This window comes from Periplaneta americana, chromosome 6, assembly GCF_040183065.1.
Source record: "Periplaneta americana isolate PAMFEO1 chromosome 6, P.americana_PAMFEO1_priV1, whole genome shotgun sequence".
In the NCBI taxonomy this organism is placed as follows: domain Eukaryota; kingdom Metazoa; phylum Arthropoda; class Insecta; order Blattodea; family Blattidae; genus Periplaneta; species Periplaneta americana.
Window position 1 is genome coordinate 100,644,443 of NC_091122.1, and position 22,767 is coordinate 100,667,209.

General features: G+C 34.3%; 1 protein-coding gene across 1 annotated transcript in view; it reads right to left on the reverse strand.

Moving 5' to 3' along the window:
* Positions 1-1,085: 1,085 nt before the first annotated feature.
* Positions 1,086-22,767, reverse strand: part of LOC138702258 (ATP-binding cassette sub-family A member 17-like) — a 31,342-nt gene continuing 9,660 nt past the window's right edge. Inside the window, exons 3-8 of the mRNA XM_069829842.1 lie at positions 13,752-14,001; positions 13,454-13,521; positions 9,646-9,839; positions 5,948-6,094; positions 3,806-3,952; positions 1,086-1,298 (exon numbers count right to left, since the gene is read on the reverse strand). Coding sequence (XP_069685943.1) covers positions 1,086-1,298; positions 3,806-3,952; positions 5,948-6,094; positions 9,646-9,839; positions 13,454-13,521; positions 13,752-14,001 — 1,019 coding nt within the window. The remainder of the gene's footprint in view (positions 1,299-3,805; positions 3,953-5,947; positions 6,095-9,645; positions 9,840-13,453; positions 13,522-13,751; positions 14,002-22,767) is intronic.

Sequence of the window (22,767 nt, forward strand, 5' to 3'; positions counted from 1 at the left end):
AAGTAATATCGGAAGCTAAATTAACCGATTTGTATAATTAATTATTATTTCACCATTGGAAAGTTTAGTTTCTCTAGATGGACATAATGCTATAATGTTATTACAGTAACTTCTGATATAATATAATATAATATAATATAATATAATATAATATAATATAATATAATATAATATAATATAACATAATATAATATAATATGTAATATTATATAATATAATTTAAGTTATCCGAAGAAGGGTTCAGAACTACAGTGGGCCAAGCGCCATTTACTGAATACGTAGAAAACAAGGGTTAAAATTAAGTTATTGCCATAATTCAATGGAAACCTATAACAAGTAAAATAAAATATACACATTAAATCTAAATTATGTCAAACTTCATTAAACTATCGTTGCATGTAATAAAATTTAAGAAACATGTTAAAGTTATTGTCATTGCACCAAATGAGTGCTCTCTGGACCAAAATGATCGCATTTTAATTATTTAAATACAATTTAAATTAAGTAACATATTAAACGATTTATTCTTCTATCAAACACGAATGTTCCCTGGATCAAATGTCCTATTTTAATTATGTAATTACTTTATATTTATTTCTAACGGATGCAGCGGAGCGCACGGGTAGGCTAGTATTCTAATATTTCTTTACATATAATTCTTTCATATACGAGGCCTCGCCGTCCTTATTGAATAATTATTGGCTATGTGTAGTCATACTGTAGATACCTATATAAGGGCGTTAAAAAGTATCCAATATTTTAGGAGGTGATAGTATGCATCAAAACAAGGAAAAAGTCTAATAAACTTGAGTCCTACAACACATACTTTCTGAGATCTGAACACTTGTTCATAGGAGGTGCTCAATGTGACGTCCATTTATGGCGATACATTTTTCTACCCTACAATACAGCAGGCTACCAGATAATCATACCGTAGTTGACACCCCTGGCATGGAATACTGATACGTCGCAAGAAATACTCTGATACACAGATATTAACTGGGGCTCGTTATCAGGACTTTCTTATTAACGTATTGCCTACTTTGCTGGAGAATGTGCACTGTCAGCAAAGACTACAGATGGATTCATGCATGGTGGCACATCAGTACATTTTCTCCGCAATAAGCGTGAACACCTGACACTGACATTTCAGGAGCGCTGGATTGATTGGAAGGCCCCACGCCTTGGCCTGCTCCTTCTCCAAATCTAAATCCCCATGACTTTTGATTATCAAGAACAACCAAGTCAATTTCAAAGAGTGCGTGATTCCTTACGCCGAGGAGGGGCAGAGGAATGTACTGCCAGGAATGAACGTCACATTGAGCACCTCCTATGAACAAGTGTTCAGATCTCAGAAAGTATGTGTTGTAGGATCCATATTTATTAGACATTTTTTTCTTGTTTTGATGCATACTAGCACCTCCTAAAATATTGGATACTTTTTTTAACACCCTGAATAAGTAGGCTATATACATATCAATGTTAACAGTGATTCATAAACTGTCGTCGAAAATGGTTACAAAGTCATTTAAATATGCGATCCTGCATTCATGGCTTGTATGTCTTAAATGCAGGTAGTAGGCCATTGATGATACAAAGGATAGTTCGACCGGCGTCATGAATCGGGTCCCGGTATAGCTCAGATGGAAAAAGCGCTCAGCGCTCAGAGCTGAGAGGTCTTGGGTTCGATTCCCGGAAAGAATTTTTCTCCAATAATAGGTATTTGTTTACAAATTTATACAACGGTAGCCCCGATTTATGACTTGTGTTAGGCAAGCGCATGGCCCAGGTAACACAGGGGATTTCTCCGGGAGCTCCCGTTATCCTGTGGCATCCCAACAAATCATCATCTCATCTCTTCGCGGGTATAGTGTAGACCAGTCTCCTATGGCGCATCCTGGGGAACGGCTCTATCGGTAAATTGATCTACAATATTGGCTTCATATGGATGAATGACGTAAGTCAAATACCCGCTATTAGTAATATATATCTTTCAAAGTGTTTAAAAGGAATATGTAACTGCAACACAAATATATCTTTCAGATTTGATTTATGTACCACAATTTTCAGGTAAATAGTTTTCATTTCGGCTCCCGACAGGTATTACGGGCGTTAGATACGCTTGCGTTCATAGTTATTATATATATATATATATATATATATATATATATATATATATATATATTATGACTTGGATATACGGCGAGTCATACTACGCTAAAGACCAAAGCAGCCATATGTTTAATATTAGTTTGACAACTATTTTTAAAGCGTAAGTGTTCATTAAATTTTACAGTAGTTTATTGATATGCCACACCAGAACATCAAAATTGCAATATATAATTAGAGATAATACAGAAATGAAGAGAAATTTCATGCATTAAGGAAATATGTAGGCCTACGTAGAACTTTGGCGTGTGAATAGCTATTTCACCAAAAATGACTGAAATATTTTAATGCAAGTGGACACCACTTTGAACAACTCCTATAACACGAGTTAATATGCATCATGAATAAAAGTATTATTGTGTGCAAGCTATTATTAATCAAAGTTACAGGCTAGGAGTAAAAATATGCAGGAAGTTACGGATCGATAAAGACGCAAAACCTGTCGATCGTGCAAGCGTGTCTGAAACGCTTGTTTCCGGCCGTGAACTCAACTGAACTCTCTGTAGAAGATGTGTGTCTAATGAGAAGTACAGTATGTGGAAAAAAATAAGGACTGCAAGTATGATAACATTCTAATATCCGCAAGCAATTCTAACCTGTCTAAACTGTCAATGAATATATCGCCGGCTTACAAGCAGAACTCTTCAAATCAAAATACTATCTCTGAGAAAAAGGCGTTTTGAAAGTTCTTAACAAAACTGTATTCTCAAAATATAATTTTTTGTAAGTTCTTTCTCTTTATGTGTATTTAATTTTCTAGTCTAAGTTTATACACAGATATTATATACCTACGTTTTCTTCTCAGAAGTAATATTTTTTACTTAACATGTTTAACTTATAAACCGACGAGATAGAATCGCTCGTAACTGAACAGTTATTCTCCGAAGATAATGAAGTTACCGAAAATAAAGAGCTGAGTAAAGAAATGACAGAAGGGTCATGAAAATCATAAGCAGGAACTGAGCGTCAGTTTTGTTTTTATTACGAGTATATACATCTCAAGCAGACTATCACAGGCCTAAACTGGATAATTAGCAAAGAGAACAGATACTGGAAAAGTCGACCTGGTTGGCGAGTTGGTATAGCGCTGGCCTTCTATGCCCAAGGTTGCGGGTTCGATCCCGGGCCAGGTCGATGGCATGTAAGTGTGCTTAAATGCGACAGGCTCATGTCAGTAGATTTACTGGCATGTAAAAGAACTCCTGCGGGACAAAATTCCGGCACATCCGGCGACGCTGATATAACCTCTGCAGTTGCGAGCGTCGTTAAATAAAACATAACATTGATTGATACTGGAAAACTATTGAAACATGTAGGAATTCAAATGTTCTAATTAATAACACAACAGAACAGGTTTTCCAAACTGTTGCAGAAAACACCTATAATTGTCAAACGAGATGATTTGTAATCAGTGGCGATTCCTTCATGAAGGATATGAGGATGATCCTACAGTTTCATTTCGTGTCTCCGAGAATAGAAAATATATGTTAAGTCCTGCGAAAACATTTTAATTGCAGATTTTGATTTTCAATGCGTCCCGACGTATTAATTTCCTTTAAGCTTCCACTTTCTGTCGTGAATTGTCGCCACTGCATAGCTCAGAAATAATTTCCGAGGAACCATCCAAATATCTTACAGCAAACGGTATTTCTAACAGTGAAGTTAATGGACAAGGATGGATGCGGAGGGCGGGGTATGGCTTGAGTTTAACCGCGTTTGAGGATATGACCGCGTATCCTAATACCACGACCCTTCTTTCTGGGTGGTGGAGACCTGTCAAAGACTACAATAAGAATTTTCAAATACTCTTATAGTCTCCTTAAACGCAGTTTATTGGTCATTTCAAAAGGAAAGAATAAACAAAATAATAAATAATTTAAAATGATATAATATAAAAAATTAAATTAATAAAAACAAAATTACATAAAAATAAATAAAATGAGCTATAATAAATACAATAATTAACAGGACTTTCAGATGACAGGACAGCCTAAAGAATATCTGAAGTTGTATTTTATCATTTAGAAGAATTTAACTGTAGCAAGAAATTAATTTCTCAAACCTACGACGGAACATCAGTAAATATCGGGCAGTACAGTAGCTTAGGAGTCATCTTCGCAACTAAAATGGGGACGAGAATCGAACTTCACTACTAATAAATTGCACAGTTCCAGAATGGTGAGTCAAAGACTAACATTAGCCTACTTGTATTGATTTTGCATGCTCTATTATTATTATTATTATTATTACTAATATTATATTATTATTAATATTAGTTTCTGTCTTGGTCATCAGTCGTCAATCTCATATCCTACATACAAAAAGTATCACGAGTCGCCACTGTCTGTAATACAAATTCGTCTATAAAAAGTCAGGAATAAACGGATCTCTCTTGTGGATGTTACCGATAGATAAAATTTATTTTCATGTAAATGTGAACTATTACCACTTCTAAGAGTCCGTATTTTCAGAAGTACTGTTAGGAACTCTCTGCATCTGAATTAATATTACACAACTTTTGCTAAAGATGCCAGGCTGTTGAGGAAACCAGCTGAGGAGAACACAGTAGGTCTTGAAGATCACAATAGCATCAGTCTTTGTTCCTCTCCACCATTACAATGATCTACAAGGTATCTACCCAGCCTTTGCATTGGTGTCAGTCTTAATGTTGTAACAGATTTCAGTCTGAATAGGTGGCTTCATAAAAATAAAGACTTCAACAATATTTTAAAAATAGATTTAATTATGTCATACAGCTGTCTTCAACGTTCTGATTATTAGGTCTACTTACCTTTAGTTCTGTCATCAAAGTATCTCCATTAATGGAAAAAGGTTTATTGAATAGTACAACATTCTTTCCTGTGTGATGTTCTAGAATAGCATTCTGGACCATTAGCAGGGTTAGAGGATAGGTGTGGAGGAGTATATCATTATACCAGCCTGTAATTCTGTTATCTTCAAAAGTAGCTCCCATAACATAGTGGTTTCTTGTCGTTAAACGGTCATCCTTATACTGAAATATATCATCACAGTTGAAAAACAAAAAGTCAGTACATAGGCAACCAGTTTTGATTGATAAAATGTGTATTGGTAGTAGAGAGTGCTGTAATTGGGCCAGTACGCCGTACCTGTTACCGCACAGGAAAAAAAATATAGACTCGAAAATACATTAATTATTATGTTTAAATAATCTTTAATAGACTTTTAAATGGAGGATGTTAGCCATTTGAAAAACATTTTGATTTTGATATATGGATGAAAGTAGCGGCTGGTATCTCATATTCTTTGCTTAAACGCTTGTCCATTCGTTGTTTTATCAAAAACCATGGTCAGGAGTACTTGTGATTTGTTAATTTCAAGTTTTCATACCGCCGTCGTATTTCTATAAGTAATTAACACTAACTTCATGGCATGGCGCCTCAAGATATCTGCTACACTGATTCGCTAATTTCAAAACTCGCTCAGATATAATGCTAGCAGTTTGCTAGATATGCAATTGTGGCTGCGATCTGGAAGGTCTGTAGAGACGATTGCATGACGAAAAAGTACCCTTGGAAAAGAAGTGTAATACGAGTTCATACAGAGTCTAGTCTGACCAAAGAGATTTCAACAGTACCCTCTAAAATTTTTTTCCAACTACAGCACTGTTAGTAGGCACTGGTTTAACGCCATTCTCAATTACTGTACAGGCTATCTATAATGACATACGGTTAGTAAAGAAAAATTATGTAGATATACTGCACAACTACAACGAAATTATTCCGTAACACTGTCTTACCTGTTTCAGTATGAAGTCAGTAATATTTGTTGTTTCTATGTAATGTCCGCCCTTATTTCTTATATTTGTCTTATAAATATCAGCAACACTTTGCATTGCAGGGCTCAAGTCATCCATTTTGATCGGAACAAATGTTTCACCGTAATTCTAAAATGAGAAAAATACGTATGTTCATTGCAGTATTCAAAACTTCAGTACCTATATCTATAAACGATGCACTGAGCTATTATAGAATAAGTATTTAAAATATATTGTGTGAAAGTATAGTATGATAATTTTTTGCATTATTTTTTCACTTCTGTTCTAAAAACTGAACAGAAATTTGATTTAGATCAGGTTTTTCTTCTGTAACAAGGGTATGACAGTACACACCACCTGCACTGAAATTACGAACCAAAACAAAAGATGACGAATATGAATAAACACACAGAAGTAGATAAGGAAACACAATCGAACTGTTTGAGCCATCTATTACCAGTATCATTATTATTATTATTATTATTATTATTATTATTATTATTATTATTATTATTATTATTATTAGTGCTTTTTTATAGCGGAACGCGCCGGAACACCGTTATTGTGACAGATGATCTATCTATGGATTTGAGATAATCATGTTTACTTATGTCTTAGAATAGAATAGAATAGGATAGAATAGAATAGAATAGAATAGAATAGAATAGAATAGAATAGAATAGAATGTTTTATTTTCGCTGGCAGAGTTAAGGCCATAAGGCCTTCTCTCCTATTCAATCAGCCTCAATCAATACAATAATTATATAGCCTACATATTTAAATTATCAATATTTACAATACACTTAAAAGATTCTCCAGCAATATTCTTCTGTTAAGTTTTTTAACAATTAGTACATGTTTATTTAAGTTCATCTTAGTTCTTAGTTTATCTTAGTTTTGTCACACTCATTGCTAAAACTCCAGTTGTGAACGAAATTCCTACATGGAAATGGGTGATTCCAGAACATAGCATACAAATTCCAGGAAATCATTCCAAAAATGATCCTCCATACATTCCATGGAACTACTCTGCAGTACATATAACGATCACCTTCAAATTTATACAGATGGATCTCTAAATCCTAATAATGGGACATCAGGAGCAGGATATTATATTCCAAAATATCAAGAAAGTTATTTCATACCATGTTCATACTCCTCCAGTCTTGACACTGAATTGCTAGCTATTGATGCTGCTCTTCAGTGTGTTACTCAAATTTCTGAAAAATCTATTTGCATACTTACCGACTCCAAGGGGGCTATATTTAATATAATTAAATATGTACCAAACCTATATGCACATAGAATTATTCAAATTCAGAAACAACTAAGTAAACTAAAAGAACTCCAAAAGGAAATAACATTTCAATGGATACCTAGTCATTGTGGTCTACCTGGAAACGAGAAAGTCGATAATATTGCAAAACAGGCAACATATTTGCAACCAAGACCTCTTCAAGTGATATCTCTATCCAATGCTTTTGCTTCAGTAAAGTCTCATTTTATAAACCTATGGATCAACAATTGGCTCTCTTCTGACAAAGGAAAAATTTTACAGTCTGTACAAAAGAAACCAAATGACCTGGAAATGTACAAAAACTTGCCCAGACATGTTCAAACATTTTTAACAAGAACCAGAACAGGTCACATTGTCACTCAATTGTACCTACAGCGATTTCACATTTCTGATAGTCCTACTTGTCTGTGGTGTAATAATCATTATGAAGATCTGGAACACATTCTTCTATACTGCCCATCCATAAACCATAAAAGAAGTAAATTAAAATCATCAGTACCAGTTGCAGAAGACACAGCCCTGTAGTATATATTGACTACACCCCACCTCTGGCTACTAGCAACAGGTATCTATAATGAACAACGATCAAAATACCCCTCATTTCTCGTGAAAAACAACAACTGAATAGACTACAGTGGACTATAGTGGAATTTATGTTATCAGCAAACAGCTGGATACATTAAGAAGATTGATTAGTTCTTAGTTCATCTTTCAAATAAATTAATTAAAAAACATGAGGAATCTATCTTCAATTTATTTGGAGGGGAGAGACTCATCTATTTTTATTGGGGAAGCGACAGCCCTGTTTTTCTAAATTAGTGGAGCAAAAATATCTCCCCCCCTTCCAAAAAAAATGTCGGAGCCTAGGATTTTAGTCTGTTCCGACATTGATCCTCTTTACACCTATGAATCCTTTTAGTACACTTCATTACTTCCATTTTAACTTTTGTTTCTTTACTGTTTATTTAATCCACAACTTTTGCAATCTTAATCTTTAATGAAATAAGATGTGATGGGAACTTTATTTAAAATTATATATCATCCACATCATCCACGAAGATAAATTTAGTTAGTTGGACAGTTTAATAATAATATGCACTTGCTTGAGCTGTAGCACTTTAATTTGAATTAAAATTAATAAGATATATGCATAAAGAAAATAATTAGTTTATTGCTTACTAATAGCTCCAGACATCGTCATTTTCACTAGTGGTCTGGCAGTGTCGAATTTCAAGTCTAACGTGAAGGCGCTCATAAGACTGAATTCATTATCCACTTAATACGGCTCATGCATTACAGTATGTCCAGACACTCCCCAGCTCTTTCTACAGAGCTGCGCACGAAATCGGATGAGTCTACTTACGAATTATTGGGGAATGGATTAGCCTTCCCTTCTACTCCTACCCCCTACACAGAAACGTTGTTCCCGTACTGCACATCGCGAGTGTCTTGACAAAATGCATGATCTTTGGGTTTCCTCCGGGTTCTCCAGTTTCCTTTCATCATTCCACATTCTCCATGTCAATATTAATTATCACCATTATAAAATCATTCACCAAAACGAAATCGTCGTGATGTAGATGTAGTATTATAACTAGCGTACAGATTGCATTAATCTGAGGAGACTCTGTGTGTTTTTTTTTTGGGGGGGGGGGGGACTAAGAGCACACTAGTGGGACTTCACCGGAACCTTAAACCAACATGGCTGAATTGACGGATGGCATCACATAGCCATGTCACGGTATCTATAATGAAAATGACCGTTCGGACTTCAACAAATCGATGGACCAGTTCAAAAGGAAAACAACTCAAAATTTAAAGTTTTGAGAAACCTGCATTTTAACGACTCATTGAAATTACTCAAAATTCTAGCTAATGATGTTTCATATAGGCCTATATACGTTTTTCAAATTAGAGTGATGTTAATTGGATTTTCACAGCAACATGAAGCTTTAAAATGTAGTTTTCTCGAAACTTTAAATTCTGAGTTGTTTCCCTTTTGAATTGGCCCGTCGAAATATTCCTAAGTAAAGAACAAAAAAAAACCCATCTGAGCTGCAGTGCTAGCCTTCGGGCCCCTCCTTTTTATAAAGACAAACTATAATAGCTTCTTCTGTCTCGGAAACAGAGGAAAAAATTATTCACATAGCAATGAAAGAGACTGAATGCATGATTATGAAAGGAAAGATATACTTTGCTTAGTAAACGACAAACACATAAACACAGTAAAGGAATTCAATTTTATTTAGTAATCGAAATCCCGTCACTCTTTCTACATGCTTTCAGTGGAGACAAAACATATTTTCTGTTTACTTGTTGACAGAATATGAATCTTAATAGTTATTTCCCAAAGTTCTGAATTGTCTTAAGGAAAGGCTCTTACCTCCAGACTAATTGACAATGAAGTCATTGTGGATTCTTCGGGTTCAAATTGAAACAATACGGAGACTGACACAATCAGAGGAAGAAAAATCATCAGCAGCGTCGTAGTCCATGCATTTCGTGCATGTAAAATTCTCTTCTTGAACATGGCCAGTATCTGATTAAACATCAAATTTACACCACCCACAAGGTTTACTGCAACAATAAAATCAACGTATGGAAACAAGACTATGTGTCTCTGATAGCGCATTTCCTCATCTCTATCCATCCCTGCTGCAACTTATATTAAATATTCTAAAATAAATAAGATGTAGAACCATTGGCTCCAACTTTTGAAAACTTTTGGGTGGGCTCAAAATGTTGAATTACAATAAAATATCAAATTCTCCCTTACATGAATCGTGATGTATGTCTATTCACAAGAATGACAGGAAAATTAGAGATCTGACAATCTTTTTGATAAGTCGATAAAAATAACCGAATACAGATAGTAATTTAATTAAACCGTGATAAAGAGTTGTGTAGCCCTGTGAATAACAAGATTGTGATTAAGTTGTAAATTTAAGTTTTTCAATTAACTTTTTAAATTTATGATTCGACTTTGTAATATAATATAATAGTACATTATGCAACGAACCTATAATGGTAGTAATTAAGACGCGAGTATGTTTGTTTATGAAACGAGCGCAAGCGAGTTTCATAATTTTCATACGAGTGTCTTAATTACCATTATAGGCAAGTTTCATACGACTTTTTATGCTCGACCATATTTCTAACTTGAAATTATTCATAAGTATTCATGTTATGGTTATGTAAGTGAGGAGCGGAACTGACCTGAATTGTGAGATGTGCGCAGACGCGAAAGTATTGATTTTTTCCGAGGCACGAATGTCATTGACCTTGATATAATCTAGAGAATAACATGAACATTAGGCTTGATATAACCTGGAAATTGATTTAGAATTGAAAAACGAGATGACAAATTGAATTTATTTGAATATTATTTACAATTAACGCTAATTATTATAGTAACAGAACATAACCTTCTGCGACAGTATTGGATTTCCAGCCTCCGTGACTTTTCGCTAATTGTCTTTCGATTGCATATCCGAGAATAATCGATACTTGCGGTTTCATAATGGTACAATGGTGATTTCTCATTGGCTGAACAACTGAATTATAGTGAATAGGTGTACTTTAATGAGGTGCATTAAAGGGCTACTACCAGGTGTATAATTACTACATTTCGGCATGGTCGAGCATAAAACAATATATGGACTCACCACTATGTAGCACGACGAGTTGCAAATGTGTTTCTCCTCACTGCATGGCCGAATGAGTGAATGAATGAATGAATGAATGAATGAATGAATGAATGAATGAATGAATGAATGGGAGGAAAAACATTTAAAAGGTATGCGAAAATACGTCCTTGCAAGAGAAATTGGGGCTGAGTGAAAGTATCTATGTAAGCTCCAAGCCTGTTGGTCACTTGTCTCATTCTGTTTTTCGCCGGTTCGTATGAAGGAACATTAGAGAATTTTGAAGGGGAAAACTAAAAGTGGGTGTAACCAAATAGCTACCAAATGATGGGAAAGAAATGAAGCATGACAGAATATAGCATATTCCGAATCTCGCAGACCGGTGGATATCAATGACGTCACGCTGCAGCGAAATAGGAACAAAACTGCTGGAAGGTTCAAGGGCTATCACCGCGGCTGTACGAGTTGTTGTATGTGCTGCGCTAGCAAGATTTTGAGAAATTTTCAAACTGTCATCTCACTCAAAGAAAAGAGAGCATTAACAATTTATTTCTTGAAACAGTAGTAATAACTGGTCCGTTGACATGTTCGTTCATAAGCAATTAACATATTTTTTTACGTTGTGCACAATACAAACAATACAGCAGAACACACCGCCATGACACAACAGTGCACGATGTCATTCATCTGCCAATTCCCTTCCTTTAAGAGAACCAATCAGATTCACTGATGGCGGCTGATGGACACTTCCACCACCTCTCCTCGCTGATGATAGCGCTGCTACAGCGCTGGAGCATCAATGACGTCATCGCTGAAATTCGGAACACCGGGATTGCTCAACGCTGAGATCCGGAATACGCTGATAGCATCAGGGCAGGATTGCAGAAGATGTTAAAAACATGAGGGGGGGCGGAGGAGGCGCCGCAGTCCTCGCAAGAGAAGGGATCCGAGCATTTCCGCTTTGCGAGTGACACTCCACTTAGTTGCCCTACTTCCCATTTCAGGTTGGTTGATAGGCCTTTCCTCTCTACTCAAACTATCTACCATCAGTGAAGGGGAAGATGCTAGGCCGATTGGGCTATCGCCCATCTCACAAACGTTCGACTAATGATTTTCAACACAAAGTGAAAAAATTTATTATTGAAACTTTGTACCAGTAAACTATATTTCGAAAGTTTATATCAAGAGTTTATGTTTCATTTTTATTGTTCTTTATAACTTATCAATTAGAACATTAAAAAGCTACTGACAACAGAAGATAAATGTTTTCTTCGTTAGTTCCTACATTACAGCATACATAATAGGACAATCTACACTGGGGCAAGTTACCTGGTTGAGGTTTTTTCCGGGGTTTTCCCTCAACCCAATATGAACAAATGCTGGGTAATTTTCGGTGCTGGACCCCGGACTCATTTCACTGGCATTATCACCTTCATCTCATTCAGACGCTAAATAACCTGAGATGTTGATACAGCGTCGTAAAATAACCTACTAACAAAATCTACACTGTGTCGCTCATCCTGACTTCTTAAGGTTCGTACAAGCCAACATTTCTTAGTTGGTTAGTACGAGTAATTAGTTGAAAATATTGTAACAACGGCACTAAAATATACTGAAACTTGTCAAACATATGTGTGACTGTTTTTTATATTCTCTTATGTACTTTAGTTAATATTTTATTTTCTTGTGTGTACAGCTTGGGGGTGCAGATACAAGAGGTAACATCTACTTTGCTCGCTGATGGATTCTGGGCAAGAAAAAGGGGAAATAAATTCTTTGCATCCTTTCAACTTTTGTGACAAGTAGTATAGTCTCAAGGTTCCTATTTCAGAACTCAGTAATTTTAAAAATTTCTATGTAGGTCGGTGGCCTGTTTCTTATAGGAGTTATTCCGAAATTTGTCGCAGAGCCATAGGAAAGCAATGAAAAACCACAGGCAGGATGAATTGTCTCAATTTAGGAGATCCGCCAATTGACTGTGAGATGATTCTAATGTATCGCCTGGTCGCCCTTGAGGACATGTTGTGGGTAAGAGTGAGCATTCTTCTTACCAAGGAGGAAAGGGAAAATTATGTCCCTTGCTTAGAGAGTGGTTGAAGTGGAGCAAGTTTGCTATCCTCATTCTGAATATAAGTGATTCAGTTGCTGATGGCACATTCGTCGTGCTGGATGCCGCGCTAGCCAGGAAACCGAGTCTAGCTCCAACAACCAACTACGAAATTTGGGGATTTGTAGGGATGAACGACAGAATCCTTGCTGTGTATGTAATAGCTCGATTTGTAATTCACAGAATATCGGGGTGTTTCTGGCATAAGATGAGCTGGAGATGGATCTTGATCATGAGATACGAAGCACATGTTTGCCGCTTCTCAGGTCGCTTCCGATGCTGTATTTCAGGTCGCCAGAGACAGAGTTCAGTTCCGTCAGATCAAATTGGAAAGGTTTGTGGGAAAGGTTAAGGCTGGCTTAACATGAGTTGGAGGTGAGTCAGAGTCGGGAGGCTTGTACATGCAATGAGTGCAAGAAGTGACTTTATCTATTACTTACATTTGGGCTTTTCCGAAGTGTCTTTCACTTGGCTCTCTTCCTCTTTCCCACTAAAAACACGGCTTGTTCTGAAAAGATGCATCCCTGATGAAAATACTGTGTGACATGAATTACATCTGGAACTCAAACAATAGACTGAGTCCACATAAACACAACACCCATAACAGTGGCAATAATAAAATACAGAGAGTTCCTATGCAGACCGGTCCCACTCCAATCTCCCTTCAAGAAAGTGAGAATAATTCTCTAAATATAATAATAGTGTATTAGGTTGTTTTCTGAGCATATTTTCACTTACTTAAGGAATACGTCTTCCATAGTTGAGGCAGAAATGCCAAAGCTTCCTATCCCTAGTTCATGTTTCTTGTTTTCCAGGTTCTGGAGAATTTCCTCGAACCTGGGCCTGTGCTCGTCCTTCATGTTATATACGAGATCTGAACCTCGCTCCCAAGACACCATGATGCTGGGAACAGACGTCTGCAACAGTTGAGTTACTTCACTTGTTCTGCATTTTGGGCCCTTTTCTATAACCAGATAATACCCTTCACCTGAAAAGAGCAAACTCTGTAATTTTTAGTTCCGTATTAAAATGACTTCATATCTACACTTTGTTTTTATGGAACAAAGAATGAACACTATACAAACTAGGTATGGGCGAAAAATAACGTAGCAGTTACTTTGTAACGGTTACTTAATTGTAACGTTTACAAAACTAACTTGGACACGAAATAACTAGTTACTCGCTGTTACACTGTTACTTTTGGCTCGATCTAACTTCTGCAAAAGAAACTAGTTATAGTAGGTCTAACGTCATTACGTAGTATTCAGCCCGTCCACAAGATAGCGAGGCATTATTAATGTGTTATATCATTTGGTAACATAAGTATCAACTTAGTCCGTTGCCCCAAATGAAGTTATTTTGTTGCTCTATACCAGAATCGAGAATGTGATAATACTGTGTGATAGTCCACAATTTATTACTATTAAATGTGAAGACTGTAAGAAAACGTGTTACACTAGGAAGCTATGGTCTGACTGACATGAAAGGTAGTTTCATTTATAAGTGTTTCTCTTGCTTCATCAGAGATTTCCAACAGAAGAGGAATGTTTGTATGCAAATAAACTATCATAATAAAATAAGTCACTATGAATTTATCAATATATGTATCATATAATATTTTACATGGACTACTAATTTAATTTATAATATGATTAACTTTTCAAATATTTAAAGTGAACGATTATTGCATGACTCCTGACTTACTTCACAGGTGGATCTAGCCTGTCAATTTGGGGGGGAGGCCTTGAATTTTTTTTATATACTGTAGGTACCGATAATTACATTTCTCAGATTTTGTTTACACTTCTATAAAGCCTTCATATCGTCTTCTTTTGTAATGTTATCTATCATTCATGGGATAGGCAAGGGGGGGCAGGAAGAGGCCTAAATCTAAAAAACAAATCAGACTATAACTGTTAACACTGAATAAATATTGAGAATATGATATTTTCTAGAGAATCAGCCAGTAACATTAAAATAATATTTTATAACACACGTGCATGCTATTCAGATATCTCCCCCTGTCGTTCAGAAGTTGTTGCCAACATTGTGTTACAGATTTACAATTGTCCCCCTCCAACTAATGGAAATCCTCGCTACGGCCATGTTATCATTTGAAAGTATGGATTAATTCACAGTATAACAAATAAAATGATATGATTTCTTACAATTTTTATACTTATATTTTAATACTTGCAGCAGTCAAAACAATCAAAAAGTATATTAAATCATTATCACTCATATCAGCAGTATCATCAAACATAAGATTCGATTAAAGTGTTTACAACATTTATTTAACACAGGCACTCTCAAATACTCCAAACTCAACAATAATTGTTCTAACCTATTTAAAACTGAAAAAAATATCTATAATTAATTACAAGGTATTGACGTTTCTGAATAAGTCTGACAGTGTTAAGAGGGACTAGTTTGTAAATTAACCCTGTCTTACATTAATAATAAGAAAAGAACAACGAAATAATATTTTTATACAGTTCAACAACAGTAAGAAATGTAATTTTTTTACTTGATTATTTAATGACGCTATATGAACTACAATGTCCTTTAGAGTCGATGGGATTTGTGATAGCGAGATGAGGTCGAGGATTCGCCAGAAATTACATGAAATTTGCCTTACGGTTGGTGAAAACCTTAGAAAAAACCTAACCAGATAATCAGCCCAAGCGGGAATCAAATCCGCGCCCGAGCGCAACTCTGGATCAGCCTTAGCCAAGACAAGGAAAAAATGTAGTAAATTAATGAAATTATATAATAAGAGAATACATTGATTAATAGGCTACTAATAAATAAATAAACAAACAAACACATACGTAAGTTACTAAATAAATAAAACAACAATACATAAAGCAACTACAGTAATTTTGAGGGCTTAATGTTCCCAGTTCTCTCCCTAAATCCGCCTACGAGAAAGTGAAAGAGATGGCCTAATGGCCGGAACTCTGCCAGAACAAATAAAATACGTACGTAACTAAGTAAGTAAACAAATCCGCCTATGGCTTATTTAAATTCGTATAATAAATCAGCAGGTATATTTTTTCTTTTTTGTTATCTTGGTGATGATAATATTATTGAATATGCATTGTGTAATATTTATTATTATAATTTTTTCTATTTTATAATATGTGCAACTTATTAAGAAAAAGTATCATATTTTCGATATTCTTAAAACTGTTTCAGCGAACCTGATAAAAAAATGTATCCAGTGCGAATCAGCTGAATGGCAGGGACTAATATTGAAATCAGTAAAAAGAAAACATTGAAATACTGTAATTCAGTAATCCACATGGTAGTAAGTCTAGTGAAGTTAGCAGTAATTCTATGATTTATTATAGTGTATTCTTATTTTAAATTGTTCTACATTTTACGCTAATTATCATACAAGTTAATGATTATAGTTATGTCGGTATAATATCGCAGGTAGTTAGCTATGAAATTGACCAAATCTATTATATATATATATATATATATATATATATATATATATATATATATATATATATATATATATATATTATTGTGTACCGATGGTGAGTGGACTGTAGTTGTCTGTTTAATAGGAATTTGAATTTGTTTCTTTGTTATAAGCAGGGAAAGGATTTATATGTAAATACATATTTACTTATAAAGCTAATATAATTTATATTTTGCATTATCTTTATGTTTCACAATGTGTAGGGTTGAAAAATCCTACTTTTATTTTCCATATTTTTCCATATTTTAGAGTTTAGTACATATTTTCGTTAATTTCCATATATTTTCCATATTTCATATAAAACAGTCCATATTATATTAGGTTTAACAATAAAACAAAACAAAATTCCATTAACTTTTAAAAATACATTTCAACAATAGAGATTTAAACACATGTTCAGTAATCCCTTTAACATCAGAGTTATTTGAAAATTAGCAGTCCTATCAACAATGGGAAAGTAAGTTACAAAACTGTATTAATTTAATTTAAAATTTTTAACAGACTTCAGTTGTGCAGCTCAACAGTTAAATGCCAGTCAGAGTACACATAGGTTCAGTTTTGTAAATCATACTATAAAGACGGTAAATATGCCAAAAGTACGTCATTCAGTCAATTTAAAATCAAAACTAACAAGTTACATTTCAGAATTTAAAGAAGATGGTTTATCAACTGACAATAAAATATTATTTTGTAATTTGTGTCAGTGTGCAGTATCATCTACACAAAAGTTCCTGGTGCAACAACACATTACAACTAGTAAACATCAGGCCAACAAACAACTAAATTCCAAGCAGAGACAATTGTTTTTAACACAACCAACAACATCGAATGTAAGATCTGAGTTTAACATCGACCTGTGCCGTTCTCTCATCTCTGCTGATATTCCTCTCTACAAACTAAAGAATAAGGTCTTCAGGGAATTCCTTGAAAAATATACTCAACATACAATCCCGGATGAGTCAACACTTAGGAAGACGTATGCTCCATCCATCTACGATGAGACAATACAGAAGATAAGAGATGAAATTAAAGATAGTTCAATTTGGGTTTCCATTGATGAGACTCCCGACAAAGAAGGTAGACTTGTTGGTAATGTAGTTATCGGTTTGTTAAGTGAACAATATTCTGAACGAATTCTTTTACATTGTGATGTTCTAGAAAAGTGCAATAACAAAACTATAGTTAAACTGTTCAACGAAGCTATGGGTATCCTGTGGCCAAAGGGTATTATGTACGATAATGTGTTATTCTTTATTAGCGATGCTGCCCCTTATATGGTCAAAGCTGGACAAGCATTATCTGTTGTATATCCTAAATTGACTCATTTTACTTGTGTGGCGCATGCATTTCATCGTGTGGCAGAAGTGGTCAGAGACAATTTCCCTAAAGTAGATTTGTTGATTTCATCAGTGAAAAAAGTATTTCTCAAAGCTCCCAGTAGAGTTAACGTGTTGAAAGAAATGTACCCTGAAATTCCATTGCCACCAAAGCCAATTTTAACTAGATGGGGTACATGGCTAGAAGCAGTTGAATATTATGCCGAACATATAGACTCTATTAACAATGTTCTCCTTGCATTGGACTCTGAAGATGCAGTCTCAATTGATACTGCGAAAACAGTTACCTGTGACATAAGTGTGAAGAATGACTTAGCTCACATTCAGCATACATTTTCATGCATCATAAAAACGCTCAAAAGTCTCCAAAATAGGCACCTTTCACTATCTGAAAGTTTTGAAATTATAAATAGTACTGTGGAACAACTGAATCGTGGTAGAGGTAAAGTTGCAGATGCAGTAAGAGCTAAGGTGGACACTGTACTTTCAAAAAACCCTGGATATGAAGAACTACAAAAGGTTGTTGCTGTGATGAGTGGTGAATCAACAGTGAAGATTAACTTGGACTTATCCCCAGCAGACATTGTGAAATTGAATTATGTACCAGTTACTTCTTGTGACGTCGAACGCTCTTTTAGTCAGTATAAATCTATCCTCAGAGACAATAGAAGAAGATTCACTTTTCAGCACTTGAAAGAAATGTTTGTAACCTATTGTTATGGTAACAGACAATAAAAATTGTGTTTTGTTGAAACTACATTGGAAGATAAGGTACGTCCATTATATTTTTTGTTTAGTTTGATTAAAATGTACCAATATTTAACGTACATAGTCATTTTTTTATAATTTTAAGTCCATATTTAATTCCATATTTTGGTAAAAATCCATATTTAATTCCATATTTTGGTAAAAATAACTACATATATATTTACATATTTCATATATTTTTAGTCCATATAAATCCGTTCCCTGGTTATAAGTATTGAAGTCTTCATTATTGTCCTCTTTGAAAGATTTTATTAAATCAAAAATGTAAGTGTTAATGTTTCATTTTTTAAGTTTAATAATCCTAATATGTTAATGTATTTCTGCTATCAATGTGATTCCAATTGTTTTTTAATCATTCTTGCAAGTGATGTAACGTTTAAATATTATTTGCTAGTAAGTTACTGCTTGAGTATCTGCTATTTATATTGTAACTTGTTCGTAAGTAACTGCTTCTGTGTCTACTATTTATATTGTAACTTGTTCGTGAATAACTGCTTCTGTGTCTGCTATTTATATTGTAACTTGTTCGTGAATAACTGCTTCTGTGTATCTGCTATTTATATTGTAACTTGTTCGTGAGTAACTGCTTCTGTGTCTCTGCTATTTATATTGTAACTTGTTCGTGACTAACTGCTTCTGTGTATCTGCTATTTATATTGTAACTTGTTCATGAGTAACTGCTTCTGTGTCTCTGCTATCTATATTGTAACTTGTTCGTGACTAACTGCTTCTGTGTATCTGCTATTTATATTGTAACTTGTTCATGAGTAACTGCTTCTGTGTCTCTGCTATTTATATTGTAACTTGTTGGTGAGTAACTGCTTCTGTGTCTCTGCTATTTATATTGTAACTTGTTGGTGGGTAACTGCTTCTGTGTCTCTGCTAGTTATTTAACCGTTAACTATAACGGACTAAGACAACAGATAATCTGAAAAAATCTCAAATCTATCATTTCATTTACAACAAGATCTTTACTGTCCGAATCAAAAAGCTCATCGTCACTAAGAAACCCCTAAAATGAAAACTGGAACTTCAAAATAAAATTATAGATTTTCGAAAGAATAATTCAAATGACAGGTAAGTAAAGCGACAATAATATTATGATCTTCTTGATTCATTATATATGCAGGAATAAATATTTAAAAAGTAATAGAACCGATAATATACAAAACTATAATTCGACCAGTATTAACATATACAATAAAAATAAGAACTGATACTCAAAAACAAACAAAAACTTAATCTTTTGAGATGACTGCCTTGAGAAAGACAGACAACAAGACCATACAGGAGAAATCAACATAAACAGTGGCCACAAAATATCATTGAGCCTGCCCTATGTCACAGAGAAAGGAGAACGAGATCAAGAGAAACTAACCAGTAATTCAGCAGAGCGTATTATCATACGTGTTTGTTAAAACTGAAAACATCGATTACTCAACACTTCCTATGATGCTCCTCTATTACAGTGAAGTAAATGAGTTTGGCAATGACAGTGAGCGGATATTTTTAACTTCAGTAGTGTGAAGGATTTGTTTTCACACTTGTAATGTCACCACGCCCGTCCTTTCATCCCACAAGTCCGCTTCCGGGAATCGAAATCTTTATAGTAACGGTCGTCAGGCTCGGAGATATTCTGTAACCACTGTAAGAGAGTTATGCGAAATACAACCTACAGGACAATGGATATTTAGAAAAAGAAAATAATGGAATGCACTTGTACAATAAAATCAACCACTGATATTATAAACCTTAACTATAATCCTTGATTTTAATTTAACTTCAGATGCCGGACAGATGCTTTACTTCGGAGAGTAAAAACATTAGTTGCTGTCAGTTCTTCGAGGCAGAGTCCGATACGTTCTACTTCACACATATCGTGTTGAAAGATGGTGGATAGTTAAATATAAAAAGGATCCATGGCAGGTAAAGTGAAAAGAAAAAATTGTTCTTACCGTTTGAAAACATAATTATTGGTGAGAGGCTAGTATTTTCATCAAGAGATGCTTAGACATGGAATGAAATTAATGAATGTAAGTCTTCCAATAAAAGGGACCTTAACTAAAGACTCTTCCCATTGACTAAATGATTTAAGTGTGCAGTATATACTGTCTGGAAAGTTCCAAATAGATAAACTGGAATCAAGTTTTCGCTGTTATCGGCAATTGGCATGGGGAAACTATAATATTTTGAGGATAAACAAAAATTACACGCAAAAAGTATCTTAGGATGGAAATTATATATTAGAATTTGTGCTGACATTAGTGACGTTACATTTGATGTACAAAATAGTAATAAATTAATAATTTTATCAAAGAAAATGTTTTTGGTATATTCTCTAGTATTTTAATGTAAGATTATTTAGAATGCATGACATAATAATGTGGTTTTATGTCATTCAAAATCAACAAGAAAGCCAACTATCAGGAAAATGCAAGCTTGGTGGTAAATACTCAGGAATTAGAATGTGAATACGAAAAATACTTCCAAAAGACAAATCGTTATGCATCATCAATTCCACCAGAAATGGTGATGCAAATAACAAGCTATGTTATTAGTCTTAGGCAGCTGATGGTTTCCGAAAAATTTGAGTTTGTTTCTATCCATGCATGATAAACATAAACATATTAATGCACTGTATATTGTGTTCATTAAGTGAGAAGGGAGTATATTCTGACACTACCATAAAATAACATTGTTAAAGGTATTTGTATTTGCGGTAGCAAAAATAGTCTATTGACTTTGTGAAAATGACAACAGCAACTGCATCATCAAAAATTCTTCTCGATAATTACTCCAAGACGCAAAATGATATGTTGAGTGCTATACACGTAAATAAGAAAGCGAATTTTTAACAGTGATATATTTATTTTGTAACCAATTTTATTTCTTATTTTTTATTCTTCTTCTAATTACTTTCCTATTCGTCCAAGTTATTACTGAAACAGTTCATTTAGACTTTCTTTTTTAAATTTATAAATACTGCCTATCTTCCTACTTTTATTGAGGGAGTTCATTTACACTTTCTTTTGTAATTGATCTATACATATTATCTGTTATTAAAATAAATCACATTGCCGGTTTCTCGAACAATATCTCATTCATTAAATATAAAGAGTTTTTAAATATTATAAATGAATTTCTCGAATGTTCAGTGGGTCTAATGATTCCTTAAATCACTAACTTAACCTCTCAATGTTGGGGGGATGCGGAATTCATAACTACAGTATTCTTACATGCGCAGAACTATTGAAAGAATGCACTGACCTTCAGTTTTCAGTTGTTTTAACTGAAATAAGAAAGCCTAATAGGTATAGAATATATTGGAAATATTTACTACGGTCAGTACTGCAGTATAGCAATATCGTAGGTCTTCAAAATAAGTTTATTGTCTTCAAATGAAGAAATATTCAATGTTTTTGCTGAGGACTGCAGCAAAGAAAGTAACCATCGGAAGCGGACAAGGGTTCGTTCGTTGTGCTTGCAAAAAAAAAAAATTGTTTCGAAGTGGTGCTTGTGTGTGAAAAAAAAATCTCTGCAACTTTAAATGTCACAATAGTATTAATTATTTGTGTAATAGAACTACTTTGTTTTTCAACAACAACAGCAGCAGCTGCAACGACAACAACGACTACGACTACGACAACGACAATAGTAAGAATAATGTTCATGTGCAAGTATCACTTTCCTAAAGTCTTTTTAGTAATAAAATATTTCTAGATGTAACTAAATTACGTAAGTGAAAACTAGAATTTCGTCGGGTTTTTGACGGATTTAGCGTTCTAAAATCGTTACAACGGGTTTTTACCACCACTACCACCACCACCACCACCACCACCACCACCAATAATAATAATAATAATAATAATAATAATAATTTATTTCTAGATCTAACTTAATTATATTAGTCAAAACTAGAATTTCCTAAAGAGCAATAGTTATTTCTAGATGTAACTGAATTACGTAAGTGAGAACTAGAATTCCCTAGAAACTTCGGGTTTTGACGGGTTTCGCTTTCTGACTGTAACATGTACATAATTTTCGTGAACGATTTAATTCACCAGAATAATCTGTAAAGAAATCGTCCTTATGGCCCTTATGTCATCTATTCAGATTCTTATCTATCATTTACTGTATATATCAATAGTACATAATT